At 34.1% G+C, this 26,216-nt stretch overlaps 1 protein-coding gene across 2 annotated transcripts in view; it reads left to right on the forward strand.

Annotated features, from left to right (window-relative positions):
* Positions 1-26,216, forward strand: part of MICU2 (mitochondrial calcium uptake 2) — a 113,194-nt gene that overhangs the window by 70,158 nt on the left and 16,820 nt on the right. The window contains exons 5-7 of one of the 2 annotated variants that reach the window (XM_081304261.1): positions 5,903-5,950; positions 7,009-7,091; positions 20,384-20,449. In XM_081304261.1, coding sequence (XP_081160387.1) covers positions 5,903-5,950; positions 7,009-7,091; positions 20,384-20,449 — 197 coding nt within the window. The remainder of the gene's footprint in view (positions 1-5,902; positions 5,951-7,008; positions 7,092-20,383; positions 20,450-26,216) is intronic. The other variant, XM_081304262.1, reaches the window with a different exon arrangement.

The raw sequence follows: 26,216 nt of genomic DNA on the forward strand, positions 1-26,216 counted from the left end.
CATGAGCCAAAATAAATCTTTCCTCCTCTAAGTTGTTTTTGTCAGGCATTTCAGTCACGGTGGCTAAATGCTGATTAACACAACCTCTCTTTATTTCACAATTATAGAAAAGGTGTTCACCTAAGGTTAATGATAAAGCAATAACAGGTAACAGTCTCTCCTGTTGTCTGAAGAAGGAATGAAGAATTAAGAAACAAATGTAATTTCTAAATCAATGGTTCATAACTCTTTATTGAATGTAGACAATTTTTACAGCTATTTCAAAGATTTACCATGATCTCAAATCAACAGTTTTAAAGTGAAAATATCACATAGTGCTCTGTAGAGAAAGAAAACAATGACAAAATGTAAAACTCCATACTTAAGACAATTACAGTTCTTGTTGATAAATAGCCATTTCTTTTATTCTTCAGTGCATCATTATTTAGTGAACTACATAGAATATAATTATATTCTACATGTATTATTTTCTTTCAAAAACTAATCATTTTTACATCATGCCACACTTCACCTCACCTCATTCCTTTCAATCCTAGCACCAGAGTATCACTATATACTGTAAGAGTTTGACTCCTAAATTGTTTACAATAGGAATTTACTGGGATGTAATGATGAAGACTAGGTAGGTGTTTTAGAGTCAGCAATTTAATAAGATATTTTAAATATTAGTAATATCTGATACATAGCCCTAAAAAATATGATTAAGTAGATGAGCTTTAAGCCTGATTTGTATTCTCAGCATTATTACCTATGTAACCTTGGGCAAGTTAGTCTTAGTTTTCTTACCATGTGTCTAGCACTTTACAAATAATTTCTATTGTTTTTTTTTTTTGTAAGACTTAATATTTACTGGACCATAACCTTTTGTTAGTGAATTTGTAAACTAAAATATGTAGTACCTTTTAAATCTCTGTTGCTAAAGATTTTGTAAGGCTTTGCTCTAGGAAGTTCTTATTATTTTGGCACTTCAAAGTAGATTTGTAGCACATTCTTTAAATCCAAAATTCTAAAGCTATGGCTTTGAGGTATTGTTTCATGACTTTTCTGACAATGTTTTGAGATTTTAAGAAAGATATTTACTGGTTACAAAAGCTTGAGTAATTTCTATGGATAGAAATATAAACAATCATTTGTTTTATAATTATTTGATATTTTTTTCCTGAAGGAAGAAAGGACAAGGAGAGCATTATAATTTTCATCTAATGGCAGAATATTAGAACTGGTTGTAGTTATTGTATAAAACACTATGTAAATACAATAAGATTTTAGAAATTCTATTAAAAATTATTTTCAAGAAACGTTCATAAAATAAAAACTGAAAGTTGAAATCATTTTAAGAAAAAAGCATTTGAGGTATGTTAGTCAGCTTTTCATCTCTGAACAAAATACAAAGCAAGAACAACTTAGAGAAGGAAAGATTTATTTTGGCTCCTGGTTTCAGAGGTCTCAATCTATGGTTTACAGGCATAAAATTGATGGCAGAAGGGAATGGTGGAGAAAAGCTGCTCAACTTTTCATGGTGGCTCAAAAGTACAGAAAGCAAGAGAGGAAGAGACCAAGGACAGATATAGTCCCTAAGACCACACACCCAGTAACCTACTTCCTCTAGCCATGCCCTACCTACCTACAATTATCACTAGGTAGTCCATTCAGATTATTAATCCATCAAATGGATTAGTCCACTGATGGATGAGGTTAAAGTCCTCATAATCTAAGAATTTCACCTCTAAACATTGCTTGTTGCCTAATACATGAGCTTTTGAGGGCTATTCCATATCCAAAACATAACATGAGGTAAGTGATTAAGAGACTTTAGAAGCACCCTTTACTCAAAAAAGAAATACCCATGCAGCCCTCTCCTGTGCCTTAACCTTCCTAAATACTGGTAGTGCGTTTATGTGCTGCCTGTCACTTTTATATGGAACACCATCCTTACTCCCATCACCTATTAAACACCTTCCTACTCAGTAGCTACCCTACTCTTTGAAACTGATATCCAAATCTACTAGAGTTTGTGCTCTTTCTCATTTTTGCATTTTGTTATACTAATCTTTGCTAATTAAATCATAAATTCTCAGAGACCAAAAATTAATGCAGTCACTTTTATATTCCCGGTTGCCCAGTATCTTGCCTAAATGTTCTCTAGAAAATAATGGATACTCATCTAAAACTAATTACATGCTAACTGTAAACTATTCTATTTCAGAATACAATTTTAGTTAGGGGTTCTGTGTAATGAAAGCATAGGACTAAATTTTATCTTAATATTTTTCAATTAAAAGTTTTCAGTAATTTATATAGATTTTTCCCAGGTTAAGATTAATTGGTATTATCAACAAAATCAAATCCATTTAGCAGTAATGTTTTAGTAAATTTTGGAAGTAATGCATCACCTGTTTATAACATCATAATAAAACATGGATTATCATCATCTGATTTTTATTTTTTATCAAAACACACTTCCTTTTGACAACTTTTTCTTTTTGTGATGCTGGGGATCAAATTACATGCTAATTAAGCAGGTATTCTATCACTATAGCACTGAGATACATCCCCAGCCCCAAAACACTTGTATGTATGTGTGTATCTATATTTTTTTTTAGAGCGTTATAGGTATACATAGTAGTTAGTTTCATTTCAACAAATTCATAGACTGACTTATTTCACTTTATATAATGTTCTCTGTTTTTATCCATTTTCCAGAAAATGCCATAATTTCATTCTTCCTTATGGCTGAGTAAAACTCCATTGTGTATATATACAACAGTTTATTAATCCTTTTATTTATTGATGGGCATTTGGACTGATCCATAATTTGGCTTATGTGAATTGTGCTGCTATAAACATTGAGATGGTTTGTAACACATACTATGGAGATTTTAGTTCTTATTGATAAATACCAAGGAATGGGATGGCTGGATCATATGGTATTTCCATTCCTAGTTTTTGTTTCTTGAGACAGGGTCTCCCTAAGTTGCTGAGATTGGCCTTGAATTTGCCATCCTCCTACTCAGTCTCCCAAATTAACTGGAACTATAGGCATGCTCCACTGTGCCTGACCCATTCCTGGTTTTGTGAGGAATTTCCATATTGCTTTCCAGTGTGGTGATACTAGTCTACAGTCCCACTAACAATGTATGAGTTTACCTTTTCCCCCACATCCTCACCAGCACATTATTATTTGTGTTCTTGGTTATTGCTGCTCTAACTTGAGTAAGATGAACTGAGTATAGTTTTGATTTATATTTCTCTGATTGCTTGAGATGTTGAACATTTTTTCATATATTTTTTGGCCATCTCTGTCTTTTGAGAAATGTCTGTTTCATTCTTTTTGTTTATTTATTCATTACATGTTTTTTTAAAGTATTAAAGTTTTTGAGTTTATATATTCTTGATATTAATCTTTGATATATATTCTTGATATAATTTTGTACCATGCTGTATGCTGTCTCTTCACACTCTTGTTTCCTTTGCTATACAGAAGCTTTTTAGTCTGATAGCATCCCACTTATTTATTGTTGGTTTTATTTCTTGAGTTTTCTTGAGTTTCTCTTTAAGGAAGTCAATGCCAACACTCTATGTTTTCTTCTAATTGCAAGGTTTCTGGTTTAATTCCTAAGTCTTTGGTCCATTTTGATTTGACTTTTGTGCAGGGTAAGAGAGAGAAAAAAAAAAAAAAATATATATATATATATATATATATATATATATATATATATATATATCTCCAGTTTTCTCAGTTCCATTTGTTAAAAAGACTAGCTTTTCTTTTTTTTTAATTAGTTACACATGACAGTACAATGATCTTGACAATTCATACATTTGAATCAAATGGGGTATAATTTCTCATTTTTCTGATTGTACAGGTTGCAGAATTACATTGGTCATACAGTCACTGCAACATTTGTGAGACCTCATCTCAACAAAAAAACCTTTTTAACCCATCTTCTCTCCTCAATTGGATCATTCAAAGATTACCTTAAAAATTAGTTCCTCTACAGTATCTATGATTATCTAAATCTGGAAATGATTTCACATTTTTTCTTAACTGTTAACTGTTACTATCAGAACATGATTTGTGTTAATGCAGGAGTGTTCAGAAGTAAAATGATTAGATGATTATGAGATCTGTACTCTAATCCTAATTTGAACAGACTAAGTGAGTGGGAACTATAGGGAAGTGGAGCATAGCTGAAGAAGTAGGTCTCTATGGGTATTCTCCTAGAGATTATATCTTGTATCCCTGGCTCCTACCTTTTTCTGCTTTCTGGATACCATGAGATGAGCAGCTTTCTTCCCCCATACCCTTCTGCCATGATGTTCTGCTTTAGCTTGGACCCAGAGCAATGAAGTAGGCTGACCTGACCATGGACCTCTGAAACTATGAGTCAAAACAAACTTTGCTTCCTCTAAGATATTTTGCTAAAAGCAATGAAAAACTGATTAACATAGTACATATTAGTGGTATATAGCATTTTCTGTGTTTTGGTCTCTTAATGGAAATATAAATTATCATCTCTGAAGAATTCTTGCCAAAAAGAATTCTTGCTGGGTATGGTAGCGCAGGCTATAATCCCAGCAACTCCCAAGGGTGAGTCAGAAGGATCACAAGTTCAAGACCAGGCTTAGCAATGTATCAAGCCCCTGAGCAACTTAACAAGACCATCTCTTAAAATCGAAAAGGATTGTAGGTAGCTTGGTGGTAAAGTGCTCCTGAGTTGAGTCCCCAGTTCAAAAAAAAAAACAAAAACAAAAATCAAACCTGAATCTCAGGAGCTGTGGCTTAGGGGTAGAGCACTTGCCTGGCATGTGTGAGGCCCTGGGTTTGATCCTCAGCACCGCATATAAATAAATAAAATAAAAGATCCATTGGCAACTAAAAAATATATTTAAAAAAAAAACCTGAATCTCAGCACACCTCTGGATCTAAGTGTCAGTTTGTAGGAAATAGAGAAGTTAGAGAAATGTGTAAAATTTTATGGAGGACATGTAATCATCAAAATTTCCTATAATGTTGGAAACTATAGGACAAATGTGAAAACCTTATTCAGGCCTGCCAATTAAAAAATGACTACATTCTCCTTTTTGAAATGCTGGCTTTGTGGCAGTTTTCAGGTACTCTCTTCATCTCCTCAACATTCCTAAGTTTAGGAACTTTCTTACACAAGTTAGTGATCTAGCATTCTCAACAGAAATCCTATGATAACCTCAGAGTGACCCATCTTAGATCATGGCCTGTGCCGAAACCAGGCCCTGGCACCAGGCTAACGTACCCCGCTCACTAGCTTGGGCCAGAGCTACTTACCTGTTTCTACATTACAAGAATCAGTGATTGACTTAGGCCAGTCAACACCTACCTCTAAAGGGGAAAAAAGAGAGTCATCCTGGGACAGCTGGATATGTAACTTAGTCCAAGCCAAGAGATCTGAGAATCAGGGGAATCTATAGTGTAAACCTCAGTCTGAGCTTAGGAGAGAAAAAGCTGAATTCCTTCTTCTTCTGTTTTTTTGTTGAACAGATTAAATAATGCCCACCCATATCTGGGAGGGCAGGCTACTGTACTGAATCTACCAATTTAATCACATGCTGATATCAACCAGAAGCACCATCATAGACATACTCAGAAATAGTGTTTAATTGAGCACTGCTTGACAGTTCTCACATCCTCTGTACTAGTAACTTGATAAAATAGGTCTTTCCCCCCCTCCAAGCAGGAGGACTGTATTTCAACTCTATTATTAATTTTTTCCTCTATGTCTAGGAGAGTTAAAGTAAAAATTATGGGAGTCTTGTTGTTGTTGTTGTTTACTTGGGTAAAGTTTCAGTATTAACATCTCCATGAGGATACTATTAAGCCATCTAAAATGTATTTCTTAGTATGTTTTTACTTTCTGTCTTTCAGGGCTAATTTCGTATACTGAGTATCTTTTCTTGCTTACAATCCTCACTAGTAAGTATTCCATAATTTTTACAGCAATCTTGTGGATTCTCTCTTCTTACCAAACAGTATTTTTGAAGTTTGACATTTATGTCTTAATCATTAAAAAATACTGGTGCATTAACTTTAGCTTCTATATCTACAAAATGTAAACACTATATTAGATTATCCCTTCTACCGCCCGTGCACCATGGCATCCCAGAACTTTATTTCCTAAATAGAAGGCTTGTTGAACACACGAGTCATAGTTAACCTTCACTTGTGAACATTAAAAACCCTCACCTGACATTACATACAAAATTCCTGACCAGTACTCTTCAAAAGTGTGAAGGTCATAGAGAACAAAGAAAGAATGAGAAACTTCTACAGATGGAGAAGAGTAAGGACAAATGTCAACTACATGCAGCATGGTATTTGATCCTAGAGTAGAAAAGTAGCATAAGTGTGGGGAACAGGGCAACATGAAATTCAAATAAAGTCTTTAGTTTATTTCATATGGTATATCAATATTAATTTCTTTATCTTGATAAATGTGCTATGGTTATGTGAGATGTTGGCTTTAGAAAAAGCTGGGTGGCAAATCTGTGAGGACTCTTCTACTATCTTTACAATATTTCTTTGAGTTTGAAAGGATTACAAAGTTAAAAGATTTTTTTAAACTACTCTGAGAAAGAGAAGTAATCATCATTAGTAATATAGCCAAAAAATATAAGAATATAAGAAATAAAGTTCTTATAATAAATAAGTAAACAATAATAAACAAATAGATAAATAGATAAATAAATCCTTAATAAATAAATAAGCTAACGAAATAAAGTTCTCAGTTAATTTTGCATTGAAGGGCAGAGCTGTGGAGCAGAAGGTCCCATGAAAAAAGTGCTAGACAAAGCAGGGGCAAAGCCTTCACACCAAATATCCACCTTTGAAAATTGAGAAAGAGTACATTGTTTTCTCAGTTTAAGCACTTACTCATATAGTCTCAGGTGGCTTGTTTCAGATTTGAGCATTATCTGCAAATAGCTTGCATTTCACCAACATTTACATAATTATTCATTTTTACTTCATTGCAGAACCTCATACGGGGTTTCATGTTGCTTTTAAAATGCTAGATGCAGATGGCAATGAGATGATTGAGAAAAAGGAGTTTTTTAAGGTAAGTAAATAGCTGCTAGTTATTTTAGATTTTCATAAAACACTTGATACTTGTACAATAATTTTTCATTTCTAAAATAATCAAAATTATGGTTGCCACTCTGACTGGAGTGAGATGAAATCTTAATGTAGTTTTGATTTGCATTTCTCTGACTGCTAAGAATGTTGAATGTTTTTTCATGTATTTGTTGGCCATTTGCATTTCTTCTTTGGGGAAAGGTCTGTTTTAGTTCATTTGCCCCTTTATTGATTTGGGTTGTTTTTTTTTCAGTGTTGAATTCTGTAATGTATTCTGGATATTAATGCCCTATATGAGAAGGAGGTGCAAAGATCTCTCATTCTTTGGATGCTCTCTTCACACTCTTTTTAATTGTTTCCTTTGTTGTACAGAAGCATTTTAATTTGAAGTCATCTCACTCATTGCTGGAGAGGATAGGGGGAAAAAGGTACACTCATACATTGTTGATAGTACTGCAAATTTGTACAACTACTTTGGAAAGCAGTATAGAAATTCCTCAAATGACTAGGAATGGACTGATCATATGACCTAGCCATTCCACATGTTGGTATTTATCCAAAAGACATAAATCAGCATACTATAGTATTACATACATACCAATATATACTACGGCTCAATTTATAGTAGCCAACTTATAGAACCAGCCTAGGTGTCTCCCTTAATAGATAAATAGATAAAGAAAATCTAGTATACATACAAAATGGAGATTGCCTCCACCATAAAGAATAATTAAATTATATTATTTGCCAGTGAATGGGTAGAACTGGAGAACATCATGATGTGTGAAATAAGCCATATTCAGATAGTCAAGAAAATATGAATATTTTCTCTCATATGCATAAGGAATTTTAACAAAAGAAATCTCACGAAAATAGGAGAACACTGACGTAGTTAAAAGGGATTGAGGGGGAGGGAGAAGAAATAGGAAAGGGTAGGAACTGCATTCTGACCAAATTATGCTGTATGCCCATACGAATATATCGCAATGAATTTCATTTTTATGTGTAACTGTAATGCAAAGCCATCTGAATGTAGACTCCTATATTTTTTTTTCCTGCCTGTATAATCTTACCCTAACCAATTAGAAGCACTTTTTTAGCAATGTACCTTTATCACACAACTATAATGTTTAAGAAATACCTCTCTTCAGGGCTGGGGATATAGCTCAGTTGGTAGAGTGCTTGCCTTGCCTGTACAAGGCCCTGGGTTCAATCCCCAGCACCACAAAAAAAAAAAAAAAAAAAGAAAAGAAAACAAATACCTCTCTTCAGTCTCATTTCTCAGAAATGTAAGTAGTTGTGTTACTTAAGGTTGGGCTACAGATAGGAAGAAACTAAAATGCCTCTTATGCACACACACAGAGGTGGGACAAGGGAAGGATTGAAAAATAGACACAGAACTTTAATATTTAACCAAGAAACATAAACTCAGTGAAGCACCATGTTGCCCCCTAGAACAGGACCAGGTGCAGAAATCTTAGCATGTTCTTTGGCACTGCAGAGTGGTCAGGCAGGGCCAGATAATAATGCTGTGCTTCTCTAACGTAGAGCCTTGCCAGACCTAAGAGACTTAATTTTATTTATTTGGAGTTTATATCACTCTTCCAAAAAAAATTATAGTCTCTCTGCTTAATACTTTCATTTCAGGCTCTTCTGGTTTGTGTAAGTATCAGGTTGTTTGGGGCTTTTTTGTTTTGTTTTTTTGGTTTTGGATTTTTGGGGTTGGGGGGCGGGGTGAAACAGGAGTTAGGGGGTACCAAACCCAGGGCTTTGCGAATGTGAGGCAAACACTTTGCCACTGAGCTATATCCCAGCCCTACTCTGGTGTAGGTCACAAAAGAAATCCAATGTCTCAATGTCTCCAAATAGTTAAGTTCTGCCTCCAACTTTCTAGTGTTTCCAGAAAAACATATTATTTTACAGTAATAATAAAATCAACTATTATAAGAGCAATATTATAATGGCAAATTCAGTAATAATTGGTGTGCAAACACAAAACTTACACAAATATTAAGCTTAACTCCCAGGAGCCAGAGTGCAAACCTGCTTGAGATTAGCCAACAGCTTTAAATGCACAGAGCCTTTTAAATAAAGCTAGTATGGCTGAGAGAGTTGAGTTTTTAATTTTTAAATTAATTTAAAATTTAAATTGAAACACTGACATTTACTTTAGTTATTGGGAAACTTAGTATGAAACAAGTTGGGTATGTGAATCTACTTTTTCAATTGTAAATTTTATAAAATCTAAATAAAGATTTAAGTTTTTCCAGTGGAAATCTGAATTGAGACATCCTATAAATATACAATATATATTGGCTTTGGAAGGAGGAGGAAAGAAATGTAAAATATTCTTGTTTTTATATTAATATTTGATGAAATAATAATCTGAATTAATTAGCTTCACCCTTTTGTTTGTTTTACTTTCTTTTTTTTTTTTTTTTTTTTTCCAGAGGGAATGGTACTGGGGCTTACGAGGGCACTTAACCACTGAGCCACATCCCCAGCCCTTTATTTTTTAATTTTTTATTTAGAGACAGGGTCTCACTAAGTTGCTTAGGGCCTTGCTAAATTGCTGGGGCTGGCTTTGAACTTGGAATCCTTCCTCTGTGGTATAACTGCTTAGAAAACTTATATTTCTTTTGGTCAGCACTGCTTCAAGATTATAGACTGAGAAAATTTTTTACACAAATTTTATTACATGCCCTTTATGACAACCATTCTAAATGCTGAAAAGATTTTTGTACTCCTGGGTTTGCAGCTTAAGAAAGAAAGCTTAAGAAATCCCAGTGGATTGAGTTACATGAAATATACCTCTGGATATATGAAGTTTCACTGTACTATTCAAATAAGAAGATATATATATATATATATATATAATTTATATATATAATTTTAGTTGTAGATGGACACAATAACTTTATTTATTTTTATTTTATTTTATTTTTACTTTATTATTTTATTTTATTTTATTTTATTTTTACTGAGAATTGAACCCAGAACCTCACACATGCGAGGCAAGTCCTCTACCACTGAGCTACGGCCCCAGTTCCCCCAAAAAGGTAGTAATTTTTATTACAGAATTCATTTTCTCAAAGTGGTAGAAGTTAAATTTAGTAGAAGGCTATAGAGAAAACTATACTGTTTAACTACTTGAAGAATATGTGAATGTATTAAAAAATATATGTAAGAGATGTGGTTGTGAAAATATTTGTTTCATTAGAAAGTCAGTGTGAGCAAATACTAGCAAATGTAGATATTGTTAAAGAAGCAGTGTGAATAAAGTTTATCCTAAAAGCAGCCTAGAATTCTTCCAAGGGTTGAATATACATATATGAGTAGACTAAATGGAAAGAACCAAGAATTTCAGATATTATGGCTTTTACTCAGAACTACAAGTAAAAAAAAATAATACTCAAAAAGTAAGGAGGAAAGGAAATACTAGACAGACATAAGTTTATCTTTGAATTAAATTGCATTCATGCTGAAGAAAGCAGAAAAATATGAAGAGTGATTAAAAAGAACATTATTATTATTTATATTCTCTTGGGAACTTTAGTGTTACAAAATTTGAAACTTTTGTAGCAGCATTGCTGCTGTTGTACAGCATAGCTAAAGTGTGAACCTCTTTCAGCTGTTTATACAGTAGGATCTCTCATGTGAACTGTACTGTCAGGAAAAACCAGCAGACAGTTACTACAGACTTAACAATAAAGAGTTAATCACACTTTTGTTAATATTTTAACAATTAAGAATTAATCACAGTCTTCCAAAATCCATCTCTGGCTGCAGTATGGAAATGAATTAAATGAGATTGAAGGCAAGGAGCCTCCCTATGCTATTGAAATAGTAGAATTTACAACTTTGGGAAGGATGAAATACAATCAGGAGTTATTATGGAATAGCTTCTGTAGGACCTGGCTTCCATTTAGATTAATGAGGGGAAAAGCAAAATTAGTAGGCAGTCCTTTTCCCAGACTACCTACTAGGAATAATGATAGCACTCATTGATAAAAGAGAAGAGTCGTACTTGATTGAGGATTGGTTGTATCTGACATACACAAAATAAAGATGAGCAAATTGATATGCAGTCAATATTACAGCCATAATTTGAATCCAGGGCATCCAGTTTTAGAACTCTGCTCTTTCCTCAATGTTTGCCTGCCTCATTTGAAGGAGAATTCAGAGAAACACTGGGTTGAGAAAGATCTTAACTCTGAACTTGGAAATGTTAAGCTTGATAAACTAGTAGGACATCCCTATAGAGAAACAAATATAGTTGACTGACTGGAGATTCACCAAGAATTCAGCCAGGACTGGGAAACATTTTCATAGAGGTGGTAATTAAATCATGAGACTATATGGCCTCAAAGTGAGAGAATGTACAATGAAAAGGAATAAGACCAGTCCTGGAACAATATCATTTACAAGGTTCAAGCTGAAATCGACAAGGAACAAAATAGTAAGCAGAGTGAGGGTAATCAAATCTTGGAAAGAAAAGAGTAACAAAAAAAAAGTGTTTAAAAACAAACTCTTTTTAGGGTTCAATCCTCAGCACCACATAAAAATAAATAAATAAATAAATAAAATAAAACGAAGGTATTGTGTCCAACTACAACTTTAAAAAATTTTTTTTTTTAAAACTAAACTCTTGGGCTGGGGATGTGGCTCAAGCGGTAGCGCGCTCACCTGGCATGCGTGCGGCCCAGGTTCGATCCTCAGCACCACATACCAACAAAGATGTTGTGTCCGCCGAGAACTAAAAAATAAATATTAAAAATTCTCTCTCTCTCTCTCTCTCTCTCTCTCTCTCTCTCTCTCTCTCTCCCCCCCTCTCTCCTCCCTCCTCTCTCCTCTCTCACTCTCTCTTTAAAAAAAAATAAAAAATAAAACTAAACTCTTTTAAAAGTGGCTTAATAGGATAGAGACTGAGTAGAGAGCCCCTTAAATTTTGTAGGTCAGTAGGAAGCATTACAGAATCATTTCAAAAAGAGTGGTAGGGATGAATACCAAGAAACAAAGAGCTGAAGAGGAGTGAATGGAAGTCCAAAACTGGTAGCTGTAGATAAAAAAAATACTCTTTTGCAATATCTAATACTTAAAGGGAGTTATTTAAGTTGAGTCTAAGAAAAAGATGTGTTTGTACAAGCTGAACCTGAAATACTAGTACCATTACTTTCTAGTTATCTCAGGGTTTCAGGGACAAGAAACAGATTTTTGACATTATTCAGGTAGAGGTAATTCATATGGAAAGATCATAATGCATAAAGGTGAGATTCTTTTAGGTTAATTAACCTGTTAGAATTTGCATGTACCATTAATTTCCCTAGACTTGGGTGAGCTTTCTGGTTTTATTCCTGAGAAAGACAGGCCTAGGGAGCGAAATCTTTTATCCACAGACTAATAAAATTAGAGGTAATTTTATAAAGTGGACTTGGCAGAGCCCCAGATATTACTGCCATACTTAACTAAGACCACAGTTTTGATGCACTTTACAAATGTTTTGGTGGGAAGAGGAGGCCCAGTCGTAAGCCTATAGATAAAAAGAGGTACTAAACATTAAACTGAGGAAAAAAAAAAAAGGCAGTGGAGGGTATGTTGTTTCCGTGTTCACACAGCAATGTTAGTGTGCCTTTTCAGTACACCGTCTTTCCTTAGTGTATAGCTTCTGCATCTGCTCATACCTACTTTAAGATTTTTCAAAACCTTTTTTTACATGACAGTTTAATACAGTTATAGAACAGTTTCTGAACATGGCTGGTTTCTCCCTAAATGTTTGAAAAATCTCAGGATCAGCTCATAATTAAGAAAACAAGAAAATAATATGTTAGGATTCATCACTGATTTTTTTTTTTGAAGTTTAAAATTATGAAAGTCAATCTTGTAAGCCTGTAAAAGGTTTTTTTTGCTGATCATAGAAATGAAACACTAAGCTTGATAACTCATAGAGTATGATATGTATGTCAGAGGTTTTTTTTAAAGCATTGAGAAGAAAATTACATTCATATTAGTTACTTGAATAGTGATCTCACTTCCATAATCCTTATATTAGTAAATTTAAGTATGTAGCATCTTATATTTGAAATGTTTTTGAAAGAAACAGTTCATTTCAGATCAGAAAAGCATAAAGAACAGGGGGGACTGGGGATGTGGCTCAAGTGGTAGCGTGCTCGCCTGGCATGCGTGCGGCCTGGGTTCGATCCCCAGCACCACATACAAACAAAGATGTTGTGTCCGCCGAAAACTAAAAAATAAATGAAAATTTTCTCTCTCTCTCTCTCTCTCTCTCTCTCTCTCTCTCTCTCTCTCTCTCTCTCTCTCTTTCTCTCTCTCTCTCTCTCAAAAAAAAAAAAAAAGAACAGGGGTTATTTAATATATCCGAATGCTTCCCTCGTAAATTTTACTTATGTGTTCCACACCATAAATGCCAAAAAAGTCATAAGAACTACTTTAATACTCAAAACATAAATGGAAGCTGGGTGCAGTAGTGTGTGCCTATAATCCCAGTGGCTTGGGAGGCTGAGGCAGGCAAATCAATTGTGAGTTCAAAGCCAGCCTCAGCAACTTAGCAAGACACTTAGCAACTCAGACCCCTGTCTCTAAATAAAATATAAAAAAGGTCTGGGAATGTTGCTCAGTGGTTAAGCACCCTGGATCCAATCCTTAGTACCAAAACACACACACACACACACAATGAACGTAACAAAGTGATTTGAACAGCAAATGTGAAAATAATGAAATATATTAATGCAAAATCCCATGATATTGTCCTAAAATACAAACTGTCTCAGTTTGTTATTTTTGTATTTTGTGGTTACATATACATTTTATTAATATCCACATCTAAAAACTACACTGCAAGTGTATTGCTTACTTCTTTATCCCAACAACTCATAAAATAATAGCAATCTGCATGAATTTTTCTCTGTCAGGTAATAATAAATGTAGCTGACAGTGATCAAAGCCAGTAGTAGTTAACCATTTAATCTTTACCTTGATAGATGGTTCATCTGCTTATGTGGGATGAGTGCCAGGGTTTAAATGCAGCTTCTCTAAACAATAGATTAGAGACAAGTCTATTTACAGTTATAAATTGTTCCTTAGGTGGTCCTTTTGGGTAGGAAAGGCTATATTCTTAATATGATGGTGTTTTATAATTTTATCATGCTAAATATATCTGCTAGAGTTATTACTAAATAATATAAAAACCCTCAGTAGAATTTATTCTTTTTGATTTTGTATCTTATTCCCGAGATTAAACTCTACATACTTCATTTTCAGCCTGAAATTGAAAATAACAACCAACACAAATTTAAGTAGTCAATTTGGCAGTACTTTCTAAATCATTCAGAATTTGTATTTACAAATAGATACCCTCCTGAATCTTTTATAAGTTCCATATAACAACTTCGTCATCTTTTTGTTTGTCTAACATAACACCCCTATTTCCACCAGAAACATTTTCTTCCTTTACCCACTCCTTTAATAGTTTTTAATCATTCATATCTCAGCCCCAATGTCATCCCCTCAGGAAAAATACCTGGAATAAATCAGTCTAACAGTAACCCCTCCTCAGCAATCTCTCAATCCAGTTACCCTGCTTTTATTTTATTTTAGTCATAGCACTTGAGGTTATCTGAAATGACTTTGTTTACTTGTTTATTTTCTCTAGCCTATTAGAATGTAAGTACAGTGGGAGCAGATACATTATCTATCATTTACCACTATTTTCCCAGAAGAACACTGATCACATAATAGACACTTGGTAGCTTATCATCTTGAATCAGTGTCATGTACCACCATTTTAAAAAGAACCTTAGGAGGGGCTGGGGTTGTGGCTCAACAGTAGCAAGGCACTAGGTTCAATTCTAAGTGCCACATAAAAATAAATAATCAAAAGAAAGGTATTGTGTCTAACTACAACTAAAAAAAAAATTTAAAAAAAAAAACCATAGGAGATCAGAGAGACCTTTTGACCTTAGGTCTCTAGAGGAAAATCTTTATATGCTTTTTCTAATGGAGATTTAGTACAGAACTGAATGTACAACACTATACTCTTCATAGTACACAAAGAACCTTGAAGGAACCCTCACTTTGAGTCCAGACTAAAATGTTATGGAAAGAGCTGCCATGGCAAGATTTATCTAGGACAGAATCCACTTGGATAGAACAGACCTTTTGCTGCTCTGAATTTCTACCATGTTGGAATAAACCTCCTTAAAAACTCTTTATTTCAGCACTCTTGTAATCCCAGCAACTGGGGAGGCTGAGACAGGAGAATCACAAGTTTGAGACAATTTAATGAGACTGGGATATAGCTCAATAGTAAAGTGACCTCAGTTTTAATCCCTAGTACCAAGGGGAAATTTTTTCTGTTTCAACAAAGTAATTCTATTTGCCTTTTTGTTTTATTTTATTTTGTTTATAACTATTTGACAATAAGACTAATGATTGTAACAACTACATTAAATATCTTATAAAAGCAAAACATTTTGAACTTTCTATAAAAATTTGTAATTAGTTTTTTATGAATAATATCATTTTTAAATTGTTATTTATATGATAAATTTTACTATCAAAAACGTGGAGGAAGAGAAGGATCCAGATTACCATTAAGAGTAAAAAAAGGAGCCGGGCACTGTGGCGCATGCCTATAATCTCAGTGGCTTGGGAGGCTGAGGCCAGAGGATCGCAAGTTCAAAGCCAGCCTCAGCAAAAATAAGGTGCTAAGCAATTCAGTGAGACCCTGCCTCTAAATAAAATACAAAATAGGGCTGGGGATGTGGCTCAGTGGTCGAGTGCCCCTAAGTTCAATCCCCAGTACCAAAAAAAAGTTAAAAAGGAGATAATGCCACAAATTCTACAGATAGCAATAGGTTCAAAATGTAGTATTATAAACTATTACAATTAATTCTTTCATGCCTATAAGTTTGATAGCTCAGATGAAATGAACAAATGCCTCATAAAACAAAACTAATTAGTTATGAAATCTAAATCTGAATAGTCTTTGTCAAAGGAATCAAATTTATTATGAAAGAAATGCTCAGTGGGCTGGGGCTGTAGCTCAGAGGTAGAGTGCTTGCCTAGCATGCGTGAGGTACTGGGTTCAGTCCTCAGCAGCACATAAAAATAAACAATAAAATAAAAGCATTCTGCCCATCTACAATTACAAAAAAAATTTATAAAAAAAGAAAGAAATGTTTATGTCCAGATGGTTTCATTGGTAACATCTGTCAGTCATTTAAAAAAGATGTAGTGCCAAATTGAAAATTCACAAGAAAGGAAAACTTCTTCTCGTGTTATAAGACCAGTATATCTCTGATAATTGAATTTTGGCAAAGACCTAACAAGAAAAGTAAATTGTGTACCAATTTTCTTCATGAACAAAGGTATAAAAATACTTTACAGAGAAAATCTAATCCAATACTATATAAAATAATATAATAAGTGAGATTTATACAAGGAATATTAAATGAGTTTAATGGTTGAGAAAACAGTGCAGTACAACATATTAACAGAATAAAGGAAATACCAGTAAGGTCATGTTAATGCACAAAACATTTGACAAAATAAACCCTTTTATGATAAAACTCAGTGAAGGAGAAACAGAAGATCACTTCCTAAATCTGATAGCATTTATAAAAAGTTTAATGAGGAGCTAGCATTATAGTCAGTAAGTACACATACACACGTCCTAGCTTCAATCCCCAGCACTGACTAGATGGGATTATATACTACAGGGTGAAATACTTATTCCTTAAGACTAGGAATGAGGCAGAGATTTGGGGGAAGTACCAATAATTGAACTCAGGGGCACTCGACCACTGAACTACATCCCCAGCCCTATTTTGTATTTTATTTAGAGACAGGGTCTCACTGAGTTGCTTAGCACCTCACTTTTGCTGAGGCTGGCTTTGAATTCATGATCCTTCTGCCTCAGTCTCATGAGCCACTGGGATTACACGTGTGTGCCACCACACCTCGCTCTTTGTTTACCTCTTTTCTCAACACATTACTGGAAGTTCTGGAAATAAAAGCAATTCAATAAAAAAAAATGTTAGGTTTAAAGATTAGAAAGAGGTAGAACCTTAAGGAAATTCTAATGAACCAACAAAAAAAAGGTCAAAGACTTCTCAAACTATAACTGAATTTAGAAAGATCTCAGGATAGATTAGTATGCAGAAATTAAATATATTTCCATACACTAGTGGTAAAGAGTTGGAAAATTAAGATCGATTTTTGGGCTGGGAATGTAACTCAGTTGGTAGAGTGCATGCACAAGGCTCTGGATTCAATCCCCAGTACCACACACACACACACACAAAAAAAAGAATACAAAAATAAGACCAGTTCTTAATTGAGTAGAGTATCAAATATCAAAAATAATTAGAAACAAATAACAAAAAAAATGCATTGAAAACTTCAGATGTTGCTGATAGAAACTCAAGGAAGCCTAAATAAAGAAAGATACATAGCATGTTAGTAGATTAGAAGATTTGGTGTGAAGATGTCATTTCCTCCCAAATTAGTCTATACATTAAACTTTCCAAGCAAAATCCCAGCAGTTTGTTTTTTTTTGTTTGTTTTGTTTTGTTTTGTTTTGTTTTGGTAGATGTTGACAAAGTGATTTCAAAGATATATAAACATAGAGGGCCTAAAACAAATAATATTGATAAGTAAGAACATGCTGGAGGGCTGGAGTTGTGGCTCAACAGTAGAATGCTCGCCTAACATGTGCAAGGTCCTGGGTTCGATACTCAGCACCATATAAAAATAAATAAGTAAAATAAAGGTATTGTGTCCAACTACAACTAAAAAATAAATATTTTAAAATAAAATAAGGGCTGGGGATGTGGCTCAAGCGGTAGCGCGTTCGACTGGCATGCGTGCGGCCCGGGTTCGATCCTCAGCACCACATACCAACAAAGATGTTGTGTCCGCCGAGAACTAAAAAATAAATATTAAAAACATTCTCTCTCTCTCTCTCTCTCTCTCTCCCTCCCTCCCTCCCTCTCCTCTCTCACTCTCTCTTTAAAATAAATAAATAAATAAATAAAATAAAATACGAACATGCTATATAATTCCCACTAGCTGAATTCAAGACTTATGAAGATATGGTGATAATCAGTGACACTGTACTACTGTCCTAAGGGCAGATAAGTAGATAAGTGGAATAAAGTCTATAGGTCCTGGTCACTTAATTTTCAACAAAGGCACCAAATCAGTAAATTGGGAAAGAAATGTTTTTCAACAAATACATATGAAAAAATTAGCCTATGTAAAAATATATTTGATACAGATTCTAGATCTAATCCAAAAAACTAAAACTACTAAGCTTTTGGGTAAAAACAGACAATATTTTTATGATCTAGGGGAGGCAGAGTTTGTTTGTTTTGCGGGTATTTTGGTTTTTGCAGTTCTAGGGTCTCTAACATGCTAGGCTAGTTTTCTACCACTAAGCCATATCCGTATCCCTGAAAGCAATAAAATGAAACTGATAAATTAGTCTTAACCAAAATAACAAATGACAAGGATGTAAAGGAACTGAAAATCACTTTGGAAAAAAGTTTGGCAGTTTCTTATAAAGTTAAACAGACCTGTTACCCTGTTAGTATTTATCCAAGAGAAAGCTCAGCTTAGTTGTAGAAGAACATTTATAGCACTTTGATGCACAGTAGCAAAAACAAACACCTGTCAACAGGTAAATGAACTTACAATGTAATACAGCTTAACAGTGAATCAAAATAAACTACTGATAAATGAACAACAAGGATGAATCTGAAGACCATGATGCTGAAAAAGAAGGCAGACACAAAATAATATGTAGTATGTGATTCCACTAACTTGAATTTCTAAACTAGGTGAAGCTAATTTAGGAAGAAGCAAAATCAGAACTGCCTTCATGGGGATACAGGGAGAAAGGATTGATTGGAAAGAGACACACAAAACTATGAAAATTATATGGCTTAAGATTTGTACATTTTAGTATCTCTAATTTTTTTCTGAAGAGTGTAAAATAACTGAAGGGAACAAAGTGGGTAGAAGTATAGATAAACCAAGAATGTTTTGATAATCACTGAAGCTGAGTTATAATTGTGTATGATATTGTATTTGAAATTTTGCATAGTAAAACTTCATAAAGAAGTAGGAGCAGTAAGTAGAAGGAGAAATATTTGGGTATTGAACTTAGTGTTATATCATTTGATTGTCAACTTAAGAAACAGTGAAACAAATATAAAATTTTTCCATTCCTTTCCCTAAACTACTTAAGTAGGGAGGGGGCATTTACAAATGGGTAAAAGATTTAGAGAACTGAACATAAAGCATTTGGCTAAAACAAGTATAATTAGGTGGCTAAATTTGAGATAATTTGGAATTTAATTGCAGCAATTTAATAACTATTAAATAACCTAAGGGAAAATTTGTCTCCTAATTGATTTGAATTCATAGTTAGGGATTTTGTCTGCATCTGATTTTTTTAAATCTTTTTTTTTTTAATTTGCTTTCCATATGAAGATTTATACAAATGATTCTGAAAGGTAGGTGGGTTTTTTAATGTACTCAGTTTCAAGGCTTTTTTTACAACTTTATAATTAATAAAAATGTCTTAATGCTTTGTAAGTACATAAAAGGAGAAGGAAAAACACACTGTGTGTTTGAGAAAATATATATATATTATATATGTTTACATATTGCTTTTTAATTTTTTTTACTTGTTTTAATTAGTTATACATGACAGTAGTGGAATGCAGTTTGATATATATATAATAAAGTATAATTTCTCATTCTTCTGGTTACACACGATGTAGAATCCCACCATTCATAAAGTTATAAATGTATATAAGGTAATAATGTCTGGTTCATTCTACTATCCCTCCTACCCCCTACATATATAGCTTTTTAAGAGATATATACTTGAAAATGTGGCTATAAAGTATCAGTGATATAAAATATTGTTATGAATAGAAATTCTCTTGAAAGTAGTACTAGATAATCTTAAAATTTTTTTAATAACTGCTGACTTTAGAACATGTATCTATTAAGTAAGCTAGCTTTCTTAGAAGAAAATTATTACTAATAAATGCTCATGCTTTTGTTATCCATTTTCTCCTTTGATTCCTACATGGTCAAAAATGTCTTATAATATAAAAAGTATTTTAATTAATATTTAACAAATAGCTAGTATATATTTTATAATATCAACTTATCCATTTTTTTAGATTGTTTTGAAAAATCCAGTAAATACATATGTAAACTCATGTTTGCAATCTTTTTTAGCTACAGAAGATCATAAGTAAACAAGATGACTTAAAGACAATGAAAACTAATGAAATAGACTGTCAGGTATGTACATTCATAATCTAAATATTTACAAACAGACAATATTTATAGTAATTGCTCTATTGTGTTGTTCAAATAAATATTCACAAATAGTTGATAAGTTGTAAATAATAATATTTTATTTATTTTTTTTAAAGAAAGAGTGAGAGAGGAGAGAGAGAGAGAGAGAGAGAGAGAGAGAATTTTTTTAATATTTATTTTTTAGTTCTCGGCGGACACAACATCTTTGTTGGTATGTGGTGCTGAGGATCGAACCCGGGCCGCACGCATGCCAGGCGAGCGCACTACCACTTGAGCCACATCCCCAGCCCCAATAATAATATTTTAAATAGTTATGCTATATTAACATGGGGTCCTAACTCCAAAAGGTACACAAGAATATATAAATAGAGTGGTATTCCCTCTGCCCCTTTCTGCCCAGTTCTTCCTAAGGATAAGAGTGCTATAAATTTCCTGTGTATTCCTCAAGAGAAATTTTATGCATATAAACCACATATGTAAAATTAGTTTAATAAATAGATCTATATCTGTTTTTCATGTTTATAAAAGCAGAAGCATGCTATACATTGCTCCACACTTTTCTTTTTTTTTGCTTAATATATCTAGATATCTCATTCTTTTTAATGACTATATTTACTTTGTTGTATGGGTGTAGCAGTTTCATTCCTCTTTTGGAAAACATTTAACATGTATTCATCTTTGCATATTAAAATAATACTAAATAAATAATCCTATAATTACACCATTACATATGTGTTTGTGTGTGTACCTAAGGGATAACTACAGAAACATAGTTGCTGAATCAAAAGGTATAAGTATTTCTAAGGTTATTGACACACTCGCTCAAGATTGACTAATAACTTCTATAGAATATGAACCAATTTTCATCCCAGTGAAATGCATGTAAGCAAATTTTTAATTAATAATCTTTCAATTAATCATAATTCAATGTTATGCTTTTCATGAAATTTTCTTAAATTTCCAGAGTATATCATCTTTTGGAGAATGTCTGTTTCAAAATTTGTAAAATTATTAGCAGTGTGGTTTTTGTTTACATTTTATTCCCTTTGAATAATCCTATACTGGACTTCTTTGTCTCACATCTAAGTTTTTAAATGCAGTATCCTTTTCCTAGATGTATATAACCTATATTTTTCATAATACCCCGAATGTCCCTAATCATAGCACATTGTCATTTAATATAATAGTTTGTTTAATGATATGTATGGACTCGTGACAACTAAGGAAGCCCACTCAAGCCTTGATGTCCAAAGATGTTACTGGAGTCAACCATGTAAACCTAGTTGGCTGCCAACATACTTGAACCTTAGTATCCAGCCCATCCAGAAATAAGGCTGAACCCTTTACCCAACATCCCTACCCTAAATCTCCTTGTTAGACTATCTGATGTGGTTCAAGGCCCCGGACACCCTTGCCTTAGGAACCACCAGCGGCCCTGGACAAAGTCTAGACCTGTTCTTATGTAAGATTAATTCTTTATTTACACAGGTTGTGTCCATGTGGCCTGGTAAAACACAAGTCATATATCATATGCTCAATTAATGTTTTGGGGTTTTTTTGGCTGTGCTGGGGATTGAACCCAGGGTCTTATACATGCTAGACAAGTCCTCTACAAGTGAGCTAAAAAAATCACTATTAATTCAACTTGGTTTTTCTTTGATTATTCATGTTTATTTTTCTCATCAGAAACCATGGAGACCACAAAGAAGTACCACAATATTTTCCAAGTGCTAAAGAGGAAAAAATTGTCAAAACAGAATCCAAATTCTAGTGAAAATACTCTTCAAGGGGCTGGGGATGTGGCTCAAGCGGTAGCGCACTCGCCTGGCATGCGTGTGGCTCGGGTTTGATCCTCAGAACCACATACAAACAAAGATGTTGTGTCCGCTGATAACTAAAAAAAATAGATATTAAAAAAATTCATTCTCTCTCTCTCTCTCTCTCTCTCTCTCTCTCTCTCTCTCTCTCAAAAAAAAAAAAAAAATACTCTTCAAGCCCAGATATGGTGGCACATGCCTGTAATCCCAGCAACTCAAGAGGCTAAGGCAAGAGGATGGCACATCAAGGCAGCCTCAGTAACTTAGTGAGGGAGGCCCTAAGCAACTTAGCAAGACCCTATCCAAAATGAAAGAAATAAATAAAAAGGGCTGGAGAGGGCTGGGGTTGTGGCTCAGTGATAGAGTGCTTACCTAGCATGTATAAAGCACTGGGTTTGATTCTCAGCACCACATATAAATAAAGGTCCATCAATAACTAATAATTTTTTTTTAAAGAGCTGGGTATGTGACTTAGAGGTTAAGTGCACCTGGATTCAATCCCCCCACCACCACCCCACACACACACCCAAAATATATCCTTCCAGAATAAAGCAGCAGCCTGGGAATGTAGCTTGGTAGTAGAGCATATGCCTAGGATATGTGAGATCCTGGGTTCTATACCCAGTACTGCAAAAATGAATAAAGCTGAAATTAAGGCATTCTTAGATGAATAAAAACTGAGAGAATTTGTCAGCAATAGATCTACACTAAATGAATGGCTAGATAAAATTCTCTAAACGAAAAGATGACAATAAAAGAAGAAACCTTGGAGCATCAGAAAGGAAGAATACACTAAGCAAAAATAGGAGTAAATACAAAAGACTTCTCTTGAGATTGAAGCAAAAATTATAACATTGACTAATTTGATGTAAATACCTGTAGGGGAAATATTTAAGGCAAGGAAGGTAAAGGAACTTAAAGTATAACTTTTCTTACTTTGCGCAACTAACATTTGTCATACCAGTAGACTACATTTTGATTTGCAATTATATGTCACTGATCAATAAACACAGGAAAATAAGTGGTTGATAGAGCATATTAGACCACAGATATCCTGTGGGAGAATAAAAAAGAAGGTAAAGGATACAATAATACAATAGCTAGAGTAACCACAAAAAAGTCTATCCAAAAACTTGTTCTCAAAAACACTATAGATAAAATTCAAATTCTAAAAAATATTTAAGTAGTCCAAAGGAAGGCAGGAAAAAGAAAGCAAACTAAACATAAAAAATAAAATGGCCGAGTTAAACCCTAATATGTCAGTAAAAACATTAAATGTACCAATTAAAAGATAGAAATTGGCAGAGTGGACTAAAAGACATGACCCAACTATATGCTACAATAAATTACTTCAAATATAAAGATATAGGCACCTGTATTTTGAAAGTAAAAGATGAAAAAATATATAAACATCTATCAAAGAAAAATAAGAGTGGCTAATAACAGATAGCGTAGACTTCAGAGCAAAACAAACTGCCAGAGACAGAAAGTGACATAACAATAAAAGCATCGATACATCAAGACAAGATAGCTACTCCAAAATGTGTATATAACCAAACAACAGAGCCTTAAAAAAATATGAAATGCCAAAACTGATAGAACTAAAAGTAGACATAAACAAATTTACAATTACAATTGGAGATTTTTTTTTTAAAGAGAGAGAGAATTTTTTTTTTAATATTTATTTTTTAGTTCTCGGCGGACACAACATCTTTGTTGGTATGTGGTGCTGAGGATCGAACCCCGGCCGCACGCATGCCAGGCGAGCGCGCTACCGCTTGAGCCACATCCCCAGCCCGAGATTTTTTTTTAGTATTTTTTAATTGTCCATCGACCTTCCTTCCTTCCTTCCTTCCTTCCTTCCTTCCTTCCTTCCTTCCTTCCTTCCTTCTTCCTTCCTTCCTTCCTTCCCTCCCTCCCTCCCTCCCTCCCTCTCTCCCTCCCTCTCTCCCTCCCAGTTCTGAGAATCGAAAGCACCTCACACATGCAAGGCAAGCACTCTACCACTGAGCCACAACCCCAGAGATTATAACAACTCTTTTTCAATAGTCAGTAAGTAGAACAACAGAAAATCACCCAAGACAAAGAACTAAACAATACCATCAACCAAACAGATCTAATTGACATTTTTAGAATACTCCTCCCAGAATAACCATTCTTTTAGTAACCATAATCATTCTTTGCAAGTGTTTATGGTACATATCAACAGAGACAGTAAGAATGTCTTGGGCCACAAAATAAACCTCAACAAATTTACTAGAATTAAAACCTTACAAAATGTGTTCTCTCCACAATGAAATCAAACTAAAAAATCAATAACAGACAAGAGTAATGCTTGGACTTAGAAACTAAACACATGTCTAAATAAATAATCCATGGGTCAAAGAAGAAATTTTTTTATTCTAATTTGTTATACATGATGGAAGAATACAATTCATTTCATATTACACATATAGAGCACAATTTTTCGAGACACTGATTATACAAAAAGTATTTTCACACCATTCGTGTCTTATACATGTACTTAGTATAATGATGTCTAATTCAATTCTACCATCATTCCTACCCCTTAACCCCTTCCTTTCCCCTCCCTCCCCTTTTCCCTATATAAAGTTCCTCTATTCCTCCCATCCTCCCCTGCCATTGCCATTATGAATCAGCATCCTCATATCAAAGAAAACATTTGGCCTTTGGTGTTTTGGGATTGTCTTGCTTCACTTAGCATTATATTCTCCAACTTCATCCATTTACCTGCAAATGCTATGATTTTATTCTCTCTTAATACTGAGTAATGTTCCATTGTGTATATATGGCAAAGTTTCCACCTCCATTCATCTACTGAAAGGCATCTGGGTTGGTTCCATAATTTAGCTATTGTGAATTGTGCTGCTATAAATGTTTGTATGGCTGTGTCCCTGTAGTATGCTGTTTTTTTAAGTCCTTTGGGTATAAACTGAAGAGTGGGATAACCAGGTCAAATGGCGGTTCGGTTCCAAGTTTTCCAAGGAATCTCCATACTGCTTTCCATATTGGCTGCATCAATTTGCAGTCCCACCAGCAATGTATGAGTGTGAGTTTTTCCCCACATCCTTGCCAACACTTACGTTGTTTGTATTCTTGATAGCTGCCATTCTAACTGGAGTGAGAGTGAGTTTTGATTTAGTGAGTAGTTTTGATTTGCATTTCTCTGATTGCTAGAGATGTTGAACATTTTTCATATGTTTGTTGATTAATTGTATATACTCTTCTGAGAAGTTCTGTTCAGTTCCTTGGCCCATTTATTGATTGAGTTATTTGTGGTTTTGGTGTTAGGTTTTTGAGTGCTTTGTATATCTTAGAGATTAATGCTCTGATGTGCTTATGGTAAAGATTTGCTCCCATTCTGTAGGCTCTCTATTCACCTCATTGATTCTTTTGCTGAGAAGAAGCTTTTTAGTTTGAATTCATCCATTTATTGATTCTTGGTTTTAATTCTTGCGCTACAGGAGTTTTATTAAGGAAGTTGGGACCTAATCCAACCTGATGGAGATATGGGCCTATTTTTTCTTCCATTAGGCGCAAGTCTCTGGTTTATTTCCTAGGTCCTTGATCCACTTTGAGTTGAGTTTTGTGCATGGTGAGAGGTAGAATTTAATTTCTTTTTGTTACATGTGGATTTCCAGTTTTCCCAGCACCAATTGTTCAAGAGGCTATCTTTTCTCCAGTACATTTTTGGTGCCTTTGTCTAATATAAGATAACTGAAGTTATATGGTTAGACTGTGTGTCCTCTATTCTGTGCCTTTGGTCTGTAGGTCTGTTTTGGTGCCAATACTATGCTGTTTTTGTTACTGTTGCTCTGTAGTATAATTTTAGGTCTGGAATACTAATGCCACCAGCTTCACTCTTCTTGCTAAGGATTGCTTTAGCTATTCTGAGTCTCTTATTTTTTCAG

Source organism: Spermophilus citellus (assembly GCF_964194105.1).
Source record: "Spermophilus citellus genome assembly, chromosome: 1".
Classification (NCBI taxonomy): domain Eukaryota; kingdom Metazoa; phylum Chordata; class Mammalia; order Rodentia; family Sciuridae; genus Spermophilus; species Spermophilus citellus.